The sequence below is a fragment of the Zalophus californianus genome, chromosome 8 (genome assembly GCF_009762305.2).
Source record: "Zalophus californianus isolate mZalCal1 chromosome 8, mZalCal1.pri.v2, whole genome shotgun sequence".
NCBI lineage: Eukaryota > Metazoa > Chordata > Mammalia > Carnivora > Otariidae > Zalophus > Zalophus californianus.
The window spans coordinates 139,547,486-139,562,667 of NC_045602.1; the positions used below are offsets into that span (position 1 = coordinate 139,547,486).

At 55.2% G+C, this 15,182-nt stretch overlaps 2 protein-coding genes across 4 annotated transcripts in view; one reads left to right on the plus strand and one right to left on the minus strand.

The window, feature by feature from the left end:
• The window catches only part of DIDO1 (death inducer-obliterator 1), a 49,947-nt gene extending 47,221 nt beyond the window's left edge, over positions 1 to 2,726 (minus strand). Inside the window, exon 1 of one of the 2 annotated variants that reach the window (XM_027623131.2) lies at positions 2,609 to 2,726. The gene's annotated coding sequence lies outside the window, so the exon portion shown is untranslated. Of the gene's footprint in view, positions 1 to 2,584 lie in introns of both variants that reach the window. The other variant, XM_027623130.2, reaches the window with a different exon arrangement.
• A 181-nt stretch (positions 2,727 to 2,907) lies between these two features.
• Positions 2,908 to 14,159, plus strand: GID8 (GID complex subunit 8 homolog). 2 transcript variants are annotated; one of them, XM_027623134.2, is made up of 6 exons: positions 2,908 to 3,054; positions 3,282 to 3,502; positions 5,926 to 6,055; positions 7,110 to 7,306; positions 7,808 to 8,005; positions 8,768 to 14,159. In XM_027623134.2, the coding sequence occupies exons 3-6, from the start codon at positions 5,938 to 5,940 to the stop codon at positions 8,939 to 8,941; spliced, it is 687 nt and encodes a 228-aa protein (XP_027478935.1). In that variant the 5' UTR covers positions 2,908 to 3,054; positions 3,282 to 3,502; positions 5,926 to 5,937; the 3' UTR covers positions 8,942 to 14,159. The 2 variants fall into 2 exon arrangements, with proteins under 2 accessions (XP_027478935.1, XP_027478936.1); XM_027623135.2 differs by lacking the exon at positions 3,282 to 3,502.
• Positions 14,160 to 15,182: the final 1,023 nt, after the last annotated feature.

Consider the following 15,182-nt stretch of genomic DNA (forward strand, 5'->3'; position numbering starts at 1 on the left):
AAATACTTTAACGCTCTTTTAAGACTAGTAAACTTTTTACACTTCTCTGTGCACTGCTACCAGGACTTGGACAACAGTGGAGGCTCTGGCCACCCCACAGCTCCCCTTCCACAGACCCACCTCTTTCCTACCAACCTGGTCACTGCCCCCAGGCGGTGACCAAAGTAGCCCTCGTCCTTTGTGCTTCCCCCACACCCCCAGATTCCCAGGGGCATGGGGTGTTCAGGGCTCTGGCCCAGGCTGGCCTCTACCTTTCTTCTGTGCACTCTCCACTCGGGAGCTCACGCACTCCTGGCTGTGCTTCCCTTTACCTCTGCCCAGATCTGGGTCCATCCACTCACTTGATGCCTCAAATGCACCTCAAAACCTAACGTGTGCAAAGTGAGCTCTTGACTTCGGAGCCTCTTCCCCAATCAGGCCCTTCCCTGGTGTCCCTATTCAGCCCTGGTCCCACCCTGTAAACCCAAACACACCAGCCAGAAGTCTGAAGATTCTCCCTCCCCCTCAGCCACCAAATCCTGTTGCTTTAGTGTCTCATGGGATCGACTTCACCTGCTGTTTGCTCTCTACATCCACTGCTTCTCAAAGTGTTAAACACACATCTGTGTCCCCCTCACCCTATTCTTCACCTCAACTCACTGCCATCTAACATTGTCCATTCCTGCCGTGTCCCTGAGCTCCTTGTTCTGTCACCAACACCTGTCAAGTAGACTATGGGGCGGCCCTGCTGCACTTGACACTGCTCAACTGCGTCCTCTAAAACCCCCCACCCCGTGGCTTCCGCAGAGCCTGCTAAGCCCCCTCGTCCCCATCAAGCTTCTTTGCTGACTTAATGGACAACTTCTCTGGATAATATAGCCATTTGTTGCTGTCCTTCTGGATTCTGGACTTCTCTGCTCCTCCTCTCTACAGTCTTTCTCTAAGTATGTTCATCAAATGTCACACGGTGTCACTGTCAAAGCTTCACCTGCAGCCCTCGTCACTCCCTTGAGCTTCTGCCGTGTCCCCACAGGCAGCACCGATTCCCCATCTGTCCTCCCCATGAGCCCACTGCTCGTCAGGGTGGCTCCTCCTCGGTTGGTGTCACCACCATCAACCTCGGCAACCGGGCTACACATCTGAGTGCCATTCAGTCCACGAGCTCAGTCACCGAGGACTGCTGGCATTCTCTCCCTTCGTCCACTTCTGCGGAAACTGCTTGCAGTTAAGGTCCTTGTCATCATTCACTCATTTACTCCTTTCCATTCTCAACAAATATCGGCGGAACTCCTACAACATGATAGAGGTTTCGACTTTTGTGAAGCTCACACATTTGGGGTGAATCAGGCCTCAGTGACAAAAAATGCCGTGCTAAAGGGACCTAAAGGGGTTGTTTAGGGGACAAGACACACTCCACGCGGCTCTGTGGAGGGAAAGCCTCCCCATTCTGAGGAGTTAGCCTGGGGCCCGGCCGGAGGGCCCGGGGAAAGCCCCGGGAGACCGGCTGGAGTGGAGAGGCTTTTCGGTTGTGCTCACTTCGCACAGCCGTCAGGGAGTGCCCGGAGAGCGTGGAGGGGGCAGGCTCGACGCGAGGTCGCCCTGCCCGCCGTGTGGGCTTCGGAAGCCCGTGCAGGATCCCTGGGAGGGGCAATCGCAGCAGCAGAGCGGGCGGCCTCAGCGCTCCGTGGGGAGGGCTACAAACAAAAGCAGCCCGCGTCCACCTCGAGTAGGAAGGCGGAATCCGCACGCCCCAGGAGCTGGCTGGGCGCTGGGGGGAGGGGCCGTGCAGCTGTGGTCCACGGAGAAGGCACGGCGGGAGCTCTTTTGGGCCGGAACAGTCTACGTCCTTGGGGCACTGCCCTTCGAGCTCTTCCTTGGGTCCCTGTGAAACTTCCTAACGTCCTCACTCCGCCGCACACCGCAGAGTTGACAGCTGGACGGTCCACGAGGTTAAGCCGCGGCAAAGGGGGTGATTACGGACACGCAGCGCCTAGCGTCTTAGGTGCGTGTCGAACTTTGGACCCGCAGGCTCAGCTCCCGCCCGGGAAGGCGCCCCGACCGGTCACGGCCGCCACCCCTCACCGCCCGACCGCACCGCTCTCCGCTCTCCGCGGGGAGTCCGACCCCACTCTCGCGTCCTTCCGCTCACGTGGGAGCAGCCCCACGCTCCCCCGGACCCCGACTTCGAACGCAGGACGGCGTCGGGCTTCCGGCCCGACGCCCCGCTCCCGCACCCCGGGAACCCCGACCCGGCGCCCCGCTGCACCCCTGCCGCGGAGGGCGCCCGGCAGCCGTCGCGCGCGCGCCCGCAGCCCCGGCCCGACCCGGCGCGGCCGGCGGAGCCCCGAGCCCCGGGCGGCCGGCTCCCCGAGGGCAGGCCCGTTTCTGTTGACTCATCAGGCGCCGAGCGCTCGCCGCCACAGGCGGGCGACCCCCGCAGCCCGCCTCAACCGACGGCACGGAAAGCTCCCGCCGGGGCGCGCTCGGCCGCCTCCTCCCAGGCCCGCGCGAAGGCAGGCGCCCGGCGGAGAGGGACGCCCCCCGCCTCGGGGCGGCGCGCACCACCGGCCCCCCCCCCCCCCGCCCCTACCCTCCGAGCTCACACAAATGACGGAAAGGAAGCTGGGACCTTCGCCTCCGACTCAGTCTAGATGTCGCCATCGCGGCGCGAAGTTCCCCCACAACGACACCTCGACGGCGGCCATCTTGCCCAGGGTCGGCCGACGCCTTTTGACTCTCGCGCCAACCCGTAGAGCGAGGGCGCCGCGAGCGGAGTTCTGCGCAAGGACGGAAGCTGGGGTCCCGCGCTTCCGGGCGGCCGCCGCGTCCCGCCCCCTCGAGGGAGCTCTTGATTGGCTGCCGGCTCGTGAGCCTGCGCTCTCGCGATCTCGCGGGAGGTGCCTGAAGGGGCGGCCGTCGGTGCGTCTGCCCTCCCGTTCCCCGCCCCCGCCCCCGCCTCCGCCGCGGCTCCCGCCTCCGCCTCCTGTCCCCCCGCGCCTCGCCTCCCTCCGGGCTCGGCCCGGCCCCCCCGAGCGGCCGCGGAGACCGCGCAGCGCGGGAGGCGGGATCCGCACGGTAAGATGGCCGCGGCGGACCCAGGCGGCCGGGCTGAGCCTCCCCGCGGGAGCGCGGCGGGCCGGGGTGGAGCTGGGCGGGGGCCCGGTGGAAGCCGGGGAGGAGGGCGGGGAGGGGCCCGGGAGGGGGCCGGCGCTGGGGGCCTGACGGGGTCCGAGGTCCGAGCAGGTGGCCGACCCGGGGCCTTCTGGGTTTGCACGTCAAACTGCCCCCTTTCTCCCGGCCAGGGAGGGCTCCTGACCGCACAGCGCCTGGGCGCTGCAGTCCGGTGTTTACTCTTAAGGGGAGAGCGTTTCAAGGGGAGGCTCCGACGTTCAGAAGTGGTCGCGCACGAATATTGATAATTCCGTGAAACACCGCTCTTGTGCTCCTGCGGAGAGAACGATTTGTATGACAGCCGCGTCAGAGCAGACGCTGAACTGCTGAGGACGTACACGCCGCCAGGAAAGCAAGTGTTGCTCGTCTTTAGACTTGGGAGGTTTACTTCTGTTGTTGAACATTTAACTGCTGAGCTCTTCCTGCACGGAGTAGAACGGGTCGTTGCTTTCCAAAGTCGCTCTCGCGGCAGTGGTCCTGGTGTGATGGGGGGTTGCTTCGGGGAAACCGAGGGAGAGGCGCCTTGTTTGCCTTAGGTTACCTTGATTGTCTAGGAGCAGGACGGTGGTCTGAGTGAAGTCTGCACTTGCCTGGAGCTACAGGACGTGGGCATTTGTGGGAGGAAGACCATCTCGGTCCGTCGCACCTGCTGCCTTCCTCTTTCGCTGCTGAGTGTCTGTCGGCTCCCTCTGAGCACTCGAGGGCTTTGTCTTGTGCCTTTGCTTTCCTTCCCACGCTGTCTCCCGGGGTGATCTTTGCCCAACTCCTGGCCTTCGATGTCCTTGTTTGGCGGATGTCTCCCTAATTAATGTTTCTAGCGCTGAGCTCGGGACCTATAATCCAGGTGCCTGCTTGACTTCTCCAGCTGCCTGAGAGTCAGCCCAAACTTGCCCTACTCCTCAAACCTGTTCGAGCCTTCCTCTTCCTCTGTGGCCCTCTCCTCCAAGGTATCAAGCTTGAAAGCTTCGGCCGGCCTCAAGGGCTCCTGATTTTTCTTTTTTTAATCCCTCTATGTTTAGTCCAGCTGCAAAGCCATTGACTTGCGTCCACAGAACCTTCACCAGCTGTGTCTCTGACTCTCTTGGCACTGCTCCTATTGGGTGGCTCCTTGTTGGCTTTCCTGCTCAGCGCTCACCACCCCACTTCCACTGTTGAAGTTTTCAATTTAGCGAAGCAATGTAGCATACACTTTGCTGGCATGAAGTAGTATCCCCAACCTACAGGTTACTTATAAAGAATAGGAAGTAGTAGGTAGTAGGTAGTGGTGGACTCACCACCCACCTTAAGAGCCCAGCTGGTGCTCCCAGGGCCTGCACCTGTCCGCCCTGCCTTCCCATGGTAACCACCTCTTGAGGATCAGGTCTTTGCTTAAAACAACAAAACACTGCATGTTCGTGTTTATTGCTGTTTTTGTTTTTTGCAAAATTCTGCCACACTTGGGCCTCTGCTGCAACTCACTTTATCCACCCAGCTGGTTTGTAAGAGTCATCCATGTGGCTGTGCTCATATTTTAACTGTTTTAGTAAATTCTCTTACGCGACCACATGATCAGAATCCTTTCTCAGCAATTCTGAAGTCCAAATAGCTCTGAAAACCAAAAGTTTGTGTGTGTGTGTTTTAACTATTTGATGGCAAAAATCTGACTTGGTGAAAGCTTTTGATAACTTCTATTTCACTCGGTGTGGGTACTCAGACCTTTCCCCAAAGAAGTAATATTTAACGTGGGGTGCTGCCCCAGACTGCAGTGAGGATGTCATGTGATGTAGGTAAGATTGTGCTATATAGGCTTTATACGGTCTGCCAAACTTTTAATTCTGAAACATACCTGCCTAAGGGTTTTGGGCCTGGGATTGTGGTTCTGTGAACCACAGTCTGTCCATTGAATGAACAGCTGCTATTGAATGAACATCTGGGTGGGGGGGTCCCATGTTTTTGCCATTTTGAGCAGTATTTCTGTGAGTGGGCTCATACATGTCTGGTGCTCAGTGGTGAGTGTTGAGGGTCTCAGTCTTGTGGTAGGGTTGTTGGGCTTCGAGGAGCACGTGCCAGCTGTGCAGAGAAGGCCAAATATGTTTGCAGTTCCAGTCTGCTCTGGCAGCAGCATCAGAGAATGCAAGGGAACGCTCTGGCTTTGTCGACACTCGGTATTGTCAGACTCCTTAGCGTTGGTCGGTCTGGTGAGTGTCTGGCAGCGGACTTCTCACAGGCACTGTGTCAGAGTGCACGCCTCCTCAGCTCCTGCTCCTCGCAGCTGCCCTTTGTGCCTAGAAGAGAATTGACCTAAAATCCTCCCTCAGCCTGTAAGGCCTTACTCAGTATGATACGCCCCACCTCCTGACCTGGCAGTTCGGAGGCTCTTGGCTCTTCCTTGCACACATCCTGTCTCCTAACATCCCAGCCTCCTTTCTGGTCCCTAAGCTGCCTTTGGGTGTCAGGTCCTTTGCACTTGCTGTTCTCCAGATTTAAATCTTCCCATTCTCTGTTACTTCATACTGTGTCGCTGTGTTTATTTCTGAAATGATCACAGTTGTCATAGAATTCTTAAAAATTCTTTTTTTTTTTTTTAACTGAAATGTAGTTGAGAGCCAGTGTTAGGTTAGTTTCTCGCGTATAATGTTGGGATTTGCCAACTGTCTGGGTTGGGCTGTGCCCACAGGTATAGCCGCCCTCTGTCACCATCCAGCCCTATTGCAGTGCCACTGAATGTGTTTCCTATCCCGTACCTTTCATTCCTTTGATCTTCACTAATCTTTAAAATATTTTTTTTTCTTGTAGAAATAAGTCAGAATGAGTTATGCAGAAAAACCTGATGAAATCACGAAAGATGAGTGGATGGAGAAACTCAATAACTTGCATGTCCAGCGGGCGGACATGAACCGCCTCATTATGAACTACCTGGTCACAGGTAAGGGCTCGCAATGAGGACGCTGCCTGTGGGATGCAACTCTGCCTTTTTGTACACACAATCAGCACTTTACCATCGAAGTTCCTTGGGAAAGTGAAGTTGTGTTTGGGCGTTGTAGAAAACACCATGCTAATTTAATAACTTTGTGGATTACCAGAGTAAAGTTAAGGTCTTCTGGAGATGAGATTGGTATTACAGGTGTCTGAGCTCTAAGGCAAAAACCTGTTCCTTGATCTTTGACATTTTTACAGTTAAGATAATTAAGAATGTTCTACAGTACGTTGAAAGTCCCTAGTAACTGATCTCTTTTGGCCAGTCTGGTAAATTATACAGGACTGTTTGTAGAAGGTGCACCTAACTCGAAAGAGAAAGGGGGAAGGGCAGAAGCATACAGAAGCAAAGAAACGGGGTCTGTAACTGACAGTTCTTCTTGATATTGGGAAGGAAAAGGGTAATTCTGTACATGATCAGAAAATCCAGTTGTTTCAAACAGGTATGAGTCTCCTTCCCATTGTTCACAGTACTCCCCTGCACCAAATTAGTCAACCTTTGTTTGAAAGGCGATGAGGAAGTGTCTGCCTATAGCAGGCAGGGGTGGGGGCGGGGGACGGGGACACACACATGCAACTTGGATGTTGAGGAGAACTGTGGGCTCACGAAGAGGCAGGAGTGGCCAGGTCCCTGCAGGCCGTGAAGGCATAGCCAGTGTGTCCAGACACGCCTGGAGCATACCTGCAGCTTCCTTGCATCTGGGCCTGGCACCGCAGCCCTCTTTAAGGAGCCCCTAATGCACAGGGCCTCGTGACATTCATTTTCACCCCTGGCTGGTAGGTGAGAGCTTTTTTGGATGGGATGGGAAGGAGTGAAACACATTCTTTTCATTTTCTGTATGGGGTGTACTAGTAAGTCACAGATGTTAATACCAAATCCCTAAGAAAGTGCGGGTCATGTTGAAGGTTATTTATTTGAGATGAATGGGCTTTGTAGGGATAAAAATGCTTTGCGTTAATATCTTGCTAGCTTTCCGAGCACTGAAGATGGTTGTTATTTACAGAGGGCTTTAAGGAAGCAGCAGAGAAGTTTCGAATGGAATCTGGGATTGAACCTAGTGTGGATCTAGAAACACTTGATGAGCGGATTAAAATCCGTGAGATGATTCTGAAAGGCCAGATCCAGGAGGCTATTGCATTGATCAACAGTCTCCATCCAGAGCTCCTGGACACAAACCGGTACCTTTACTTCCACCTGCAAGTGAGTTTCCATTGAGAGGCATCTGGTTTGTGGATGCTCCATAAGGTTACATGTGGCGATTTCAGAAGTCACAAGGCTAACTGGCATTAATAGAGTATTGTTTTAGTTTGCGTGGGGAAGGGGTTTCATTTAGCTGTTGTCTTTCGTATTTCAGAAGCTGTTCTTGCTTTAAAAATGCCAATTTAGGGGCACCTGGGTGGCTCAGTTGCTTAGGCAGCCAACCTTGAGACCTTGATTTCGGCTCAGGTCATGATCTCAGGGTTGTGAGGTTGGGCTCTGCTTGCTTCTCTCTTCCTCTCCCTCTGCTGCTCCCCCGCTTGTGTGTTTTCTGTCTTTTTCTCAAATAAATAAAGTTTAATTAAAAAATGCTATTTTAATAATTCAGGGATGCTAGGAAGTTGTCCTTTAAGATGTCCTTTGACTAGAAAGTAGTGTTGCGCTACCGGGCGTTGCGTGCCCGGGCGTGGGTGTGTAAGCTTGTCTGCCTTTGCCGGTGACCAGCAACAGCACCTCATAGAGCTGATCCGCCAGCGTGAGACCGAGGCGGCGCTGGAGTTCGCGCAGACCCAGCTGGCAGAGCAAGGTGAGGAGAGCAGGGAGTGCCTGACGGAGATGGAGCGCACTCTGGCCCTGCTGGCCTTTGATAACCCTGAGGAGTCGCCTTTTGGAGACCTGCTTCATATGATGCAGAGGCAGAAGGTAAGATCGCCAAGGGGGTCCTCCTTCCCCTCCATGGGTGTTCAGGGTGCGGCTCAGGAACCACAGCGTGGCCATGTCTGGGCGAGTGATGCTCGGTCACAACAGCATCTATTCTTCCCTGATGTGGAATCTTTCACCGTGTGAAGCCAGGAACGGAGCGTTGTGACTTATTTTACGATTTTCAGACCTCTTTGTCAGCTTCTCCTGTATCTTAATCTTTCTCTGTTTGGAGACTCTTAGAAATAGGTGTCCTAAACGTTTTTTTTTCAAATCCCTTGTTTGCGTGTGAATCTCTTCACGTCCTTGCTGGTACTTGTGTGCTGCAGTCCCCAAGCCGGCCCGTGATCCCCCCAGAGGCAGCGCCCTTTCCTGGCGGAGGGGCTGCCACTCTGCAGGCCTGCTGCAGGTGTCCCTCGAGGCTGGGTCCGGTGGAACACAGGTCACACCCGCCCCGGCCTTCTCTCTCTCCCCGTCCGGTACCCCACCCTCCCCCCGCCACCCTGAGCCTGGCTTGTGGCATTTTACGGCTCTCCAGGCCAGATAGGAGCATTGCTGACTGGACCGGGTGCTCCTTCTGGGCGAGAAACGTGTGTTTAACATCTGCTGGTGTGCCTCCTGGTGACGGGCTTCATGTTCGTCTAAATAAATAATGAGTTCATCATGTAAAAACGGCTTCCAAGAGGCATAAAAAGCACGTGGTAACAGACTCTCGCTGGTGCTCTGCGTGTGTGGTGTTTTTTATTGGATGTATTTATTTTCTAGGTGTGGAGTGAGGTTAACCAAGCTGTACTAGATTATGAAAATCGTGAGTCAACACCCAAGCTGGCAAAATTACTGAAACTCCTCCTTTGGGCTCAGAATGAGCTGGACCAGAAGAAAGTAAAATATCCCAAAATGACAGACCTGAGCAAAGGTGTGATCGAGGAGCCCAAGTAGAGTCTGTGCCCGCGGCCCCGTGCTTCCCCGGCTCGGACTCCTCGGAGCAGCTGTCTGGGACTGAAACGTTTTTACTGCAGTAGAGAACTCTACCCTCCCCCACCTTTGTTTTTTGACCCGGCATCTTTTTTAAAGGGAAAAATGGCCCTTTTGAGCGCTGGAAAACTTGCAATGAATGACGCTGTCTCTTTGGAAGTGTGATGCAGACTGCTCGGGGTGTGCTCTGAAGGCGTGGATGGGCCGCGCTCCTGCTGTTGGGCTCCTGCAGGATCGCACCCGCCACGGAGTGCGCGGTTATGAGGGCATATTGTTAAACTGAGGCCTCCCATTCAAATCTACGAAAAGCACTGATCGTTATTTTGCTTTCTGTTAGCTTGTAGGCAGAACATACGTTTTCTCAGATCTCCTAAGACTCGTCAGGCCTTTGTGCAGAAGTTTTTTCTTACCCCTTGGTTTTTTGTTTTTGTTTTTTCATAGGAAAGACTATATAAATTTGTAAATCCTAATTCAAAGACTTCTTCTGTGTGAGGGCATTGAGTTTGATTTGTTTTCCCTTTTGGTCTGGGTTGTGTGGCTTTTGGGGAGATGTGTGCGTGAGGGGTGGGGCTGTGTGTTTTTTAATTTTTTAAATATATATTTTGGTGCTGGTTGTGGTGAGAGACTCTTTTCCTAGTGGATCAATGAACCTTCTCTTCTAGGCAGTTTTGTTGAAAATAAAGGTTTCTCTTTGATCTCAAGAATGACCAAAATGGCCTCTAAAAAGTTTTAATCATCTCAAACAAACCTGTTGCTTTCAAACCTGTTGCTTTCGGGGCTTATGTCCTGGTGGTGATGGCAGTGGCATCAGCTCATCCCTGCGGCCGGAGGGCCCCTTGGCCTGGTGTGGCCCGCGTGCTTGGAAGCAGATGCGGCGGGGGGAGGGAGCGCCGTACTGCCGGCTGTACCTGGGCCGCAGGTTCCCTGGCTGGGAGTGCGTGCTTGCCTCAGGAGGCTGGCACCGCAGGTTGGTGTGTGCTCGCTGTCTCGTGGTGGTCGTGAGTTCCCAGGCGTCCTCATTCTGCACTTTCCCAGGTCCCGCCACTGGTGCAGGTACTGGGATGCAGGTGCCCCTGTGACTCGGAGGGCCAACACGTTGTGTGGACTCACGGCAGGTGCCACTGGGCACAGGTTCTGTAGGGCGACGGTTACAGAGCCAAGTCTCGTGGTGGTGACGGTGCCCGGGAGTGCACATCCTCTGGTGGGAGCTCCCAGCTGCTGCGGTGGCTGGGACTCTGTCCTCCCTGGGTGGATCCCGGTGCCAGGACGGAGTCTGGCACCTGGGGCGTCGTGGAGGTAGATACCAATGGCGGCCGAATTGCAGGGAGCATGTTCCCGCGTCAGGCAGGGTTGGGCAGGCTTGTGGCCATGCCCGTAGGTCAGGTGGTGTGCGTCTGCTTGCTGGGCCCTGTCCCCACCTGCCTGTAGACCTGGGCAGCATCGTGAAGGGCTGTCATGTCAGCTCTTCTCTCACTCCCCGTCTGCTTTCCACCTGCACTCTGGGAGCAGTGGTTTTCTCCAGTGGGCAGGAGCCTGGGGCAGGGTCGGCTGCCCTGGGTGATCACCGATGCAGAGGCAAGGTGGTGCAGGCCCTGGGGGCTGTCTGGCCTCTGACTGCCATTCTGCTGCCCTTGTGGTTTTGTGAGGATGAAAGGCGGGGGGCGGGGAGGGGGTCTTCTTGACGCCCAGGAGCGGACGTGTTTCCGCTCTGACCGGCTCAGCAGTCCTCTCCAAATGTGACCTTTCTTTGGGGCCATTTCCTCTGAGACTTGAGGGTATTAAGAGCAGAAGGTTTTAGTCTTCAGGTAGTTAATCGTCACACAGAGCAGAAGATGGAAGAGAAAATACCAGCAGAGAGGTGTGGGTAAACCTACATGTTTGTAAAGCACCAGAGAATTCAGCATGTTTCTAGTCAGCTTTTGTTACTCGTGTATATAAGATCATTTACGTGCATAATTAATATATAATCACCCTGACACGTTTTTCACATTAGAGGGTGTCAGATGCGTAGTGACGGGAAGTTCTGTATGTGGGAGCCACCCATGAGCCATCAGGGCCCGGACGGGGTTTGTCACGCGCAGGAAATGTGAGCAGCTGTAGGACGGAGTGCTGGTGCACGCCCACCTGTTGGGGCCGTGAGTGACGTCACAGGCCGGTGCTGCCGCCAGTGGGAGCCACGTGTGGTCTGATGGGGACTCTCAGCTGTGCTCCTGTTGTCCTTGCTTCTGTCTGTGGCCTGGGTTTGGGGTTACACCTCCTGTGCTGTCTCTGTCTGGGGACCTCCTTTAGCAGGAGTGGCTTTGTGGACTTTTCCTGTTTGCCACCTTTTTGCAGTCTCTGTGTCTTCAGCCGGCAAACTAAATTAAGCCATTTTGAGATAATGAACATTAAGTATAATTTGATTTTTCTTTGTCTCCTTTGGATCTTGCCGTTGTGTTTATTAAAATGTAATGTTTTACATAGATTATTCTTTTTACGTTTTCTTGTGGAAAGTGCCTTGAAATAAATAAAATTTGAGACTATTCTGGTACTCTATGTTCCTGATATCATGAAGTTGTATGAGGAATAACCCCTAATTTGGAATCTTTACGCAGCATAGGGATTATTGCAAATCCAACAAGAGCTAATATGTTTTGCCGTGTGAATTAAGGTTTCCAGGGTCTAGAAAAGGCAGATGTGTTTTGGGACTGGTCTTTGGGATAGACTGAAGGCCCCGTGTGTGAGTCCTTGGGGACAAGGAGGTGGCTCTTCCCTGCAGTCAGGATGCCTCTTCCGAGGGCAGTCTTTGTCAGGCAGGGTGAGGTCTGTTTCCTTGGACAGTGTTACTTTGGGGGAGGGGTGGAGCCAGGGGTTTCAGAAAGAACTGTGTACATTTTGTGTTAAAGGCAATGGTGTTTTTGGGGTAATGGGGCAGGACCCGCTTCTGGGAGTTAACGTGGAGTCCCAGCAGGAGCAGAAGGCCAGACCGAAACCATCAGGGCGGCTGCCTGCCAGCCGCCGGAGACACTGAGCCGTGCACAGTAGGACATCGGGGGCCAGGCTGCGCAGCCTTAGAAGCCCTATGGTGCAGCATTTTGATAGGTTATTCTGACACCACGTGCTTTGTTTTTACAGCGGGTATGTTTCTGTTTCAGAAATGCGTCGCTTTTTCAGATTTAAGAGTAAATTGTATTGTCCGCATTGGTCATGTGACTTTCGTATGAGCCTCTTTGCACCCCTGGTTCCGAGTCGGCTTTGTTCCTGAGGGCGTGTGTGCCCGCCACAGCATCTTCTGAAAAATGCAGAGTAGGTTGCTTTTGCTGTCTGTTCCTAATTTCATAGTACAACTTTTATGTTTTTCTCAGAGGGGTTATCTGGAAGGTCTTTTGTATTTTTCCCCGTAAAGATATTCTAATAAGAATAAAGTATTCAATATGATACACATTCCGCTGGAAGCCCATCTGTGAGAACTGGCGGAAGGAAACATAGTCTCACGCATCTTTATGCTCTGCTGCTCTTCTGTTCCCTCTGACCAGCCCCGTCCGGTGTCGCGTGTGCACCTCTGAAATCTGTCATCTGTTCTCTAGAGCTGTGGCCCTGAACTTTCATTTTGGTGAGGGAAATAGATTGGGGCCACCTGCTGCATGATTTTAACCTGAAAAGTTATTTTTTTTAATACTTACGAATATGTCCAGACTTTGAAAGTAGACGGGCTGCTGTAGTGCGCGCCAGGCCCTTCTCCCCGTAGGCTTGTGCCCTGGCCAGCCGGGGCCGTTAGCGCCTCGTGTGAAGGGCAGTTGTGGGACACGTGAAGGAGACTTGGAGTGACAGCTTTCCAGTGCCTTCTAGTGAGTGCGGAAGTGAGGGTGCCTCGTGCTGGAGCAGCGGCATCACGGGCTGTAGCCCCCACAGGTTTGTGGACACTGGAGAGGGGGAGGAAGCCCCCTGGCACTCTTCCCCAGGCGGTGACGGCATCTAAGCACTTCTTCACGCCAGCGCATCCCTCCTTGGAGGAGGCAGTGTGGCAGTTCGTGGGAATGTCCCCACGCAGAGCACTTGGCACGTGGCTTTGCACTCAACACCATCTGAGGTGTTTGGCTGGGACCACAGTCCCCAGTGCGTGAGGACTGCCTATCTTGGATGTTGTGCCTTAATTCCAAGATGCCATGGAGACGCTTTTCCCATCCTCATCATGACTGACTGCCGTAGATGTGAAGACAGGGTTTGATGGGCCTTTGGTGTCTGTGGCTGAGCTGCTCTGCAGGACACTAGGCCCCGGCTCCAGCAGCCTGAGGTCCTCGGGGGTGGGGGGGGGGGGCGGTCTGGGTGAGCTGGTTGTCATATCGCTGCACCTGCCGGGCAGAGGTCTTTCTCGTTGCAGGGAGCATGTGGTAGGGCTGAGACTCCTGCACGTAGGGAAGTCTCCCAGCTGGAAGGCCAGGTGGATGGGTCTGTTCTGACCGTGGCACAGAAGAATGTCTGTCGGACTCCTCTATACTCAGCTCCAACCAAAATCATTAGAAGGAGTGAGAGGTGGGGGCAGTGGATTTATCTGCACGTACCTTCCCACCTGGCTGCACTCTGAAGCAGGTCATACTGCAGGCCCCCTGCCCGGCTGTGTACACGGCACAGGCAGGCGGGCGTGCTACGCTGTGTGCCGTACTGGAGCCGGGGGACGAGGAGGCGAGCCTACAGGGACTGCTGGACTCAGGTGTCGGAGCACTGCCTGCCCGGGGCTTCTCCCCCTGCCGTGCGGCCAGACTCCACCTGCAGGCCGGGTCTCCTCTGCTGCAGACCGAGGTGTCACGCAACTGGCATTCTCCCAACTGGCTTTTGAAAGTGAAGCAAGCCTGAGGATCATCGAGAACTCCCAAGAACTCCCGGCTGGGTGGCAGGGGTCCCCGGGGGGCGGGGTGGGGGGGGCAGCAGAAGCACACAGACCCAGGGGGAGGGGGCAGTGCTGGTCCCTGCGTGGCTCCAGACTCATGGGCCCAGCGAGTCCTTAATCCCTGGCTGTCCAGGCGTATTTTTAGTGTGAAACAGACGTTGAACAGCAGTGTTTTCAAGACTCAAATAGTGAACTCACCAGCACTTTGAAAAGAATGAACTGTTCCAGAACCTTCAGGAATTCCACATGTAGAACCGATATTGCATTAAATCATTTATTATCATAAAGCTCATCTTTCTGGTTTCCAGTGAAATCCTACATAGTTCATTGCTTCTCTTCCATTGAGTTATTAATTCTGTTCAAAAGATGGATTGGTCCCTCCCTTCGTTCCTGTGCACATGGGGGGGGCACAGGGGAGACCCTGCCGGTCGGCTCCATCCCCCTGGGGCTGGCTCTGCGGGCTGGGGAAGGTGGGAATCAGCCCTGTGGCTGGAGGGTGGGGACGGCGGGCCCTGTGCTGTGGGGATATAACAGGTTTGGTTCTAAGGGCAGTGAGAAGCCTTGGGAAGGTTGGCCAGGCTGCTGCGAGGCTGGTGGACTGAGGCCGGGGGCGGGGCGCGGGGCAGTGCAGTGTGCCCAGGAGTCCACTCCTTATCACTGGGGCCCAGCACGGCCACTGCTCTACACTGCTCTCCGTGCTGGCTGTGTCCTTCGTGCGGACACGTGAAGCCCCCCATGAGTGAGGGGACCTGGCCTGGGGCCTGGCAGAGCCTGCGTGCTCCGTACACCTTTGTGGGGAGCACCCGCCCCTTCCACAGCCACCTGCGGCGCGGACGCGGCCCCCTCGGCCGCCCAGCGCAGGCTGGCTCAGGGTGACAGGGCTGGAGCCCACCTCCAAAGATTCATCTTAAAAGTTGCCTCCCCTTGGCTCTTCCTGCCCTTGCACTCTCACTGTTCCCAGTGCTGGTAGCCCTGTGATCGGGGCGGGGGTGGAGGGGAGCCACCACCATCCCCCAATTCACGGGCACGTGTCCAAGGTCAAAGTCAAATGCCCTGGGCCAGGGCACCCAGGACCACCTGGCTCGGCCCCTCCACAGCCCCTCCACAGTCAGGTCTGTCCAGCCTGCAGCAGGTAACCCCGCGCCCTCCCCGCCTATGCCAGTGGCCCTAGGCAGCCCCAGGAGCGGCAGGGAGGTGGACCCTGACAGCCGCCTGCAGAGCGCAGGGGGCGGGAACCAAGTGGTGTGCCCCGCCCCACCCGCCCGCCCTCCGCCCTCCGCGGTGGCCGTCCGGGGGCGACACGTCCTAGGAGCGCCAGACGGAAGCGCCGCCGGGACT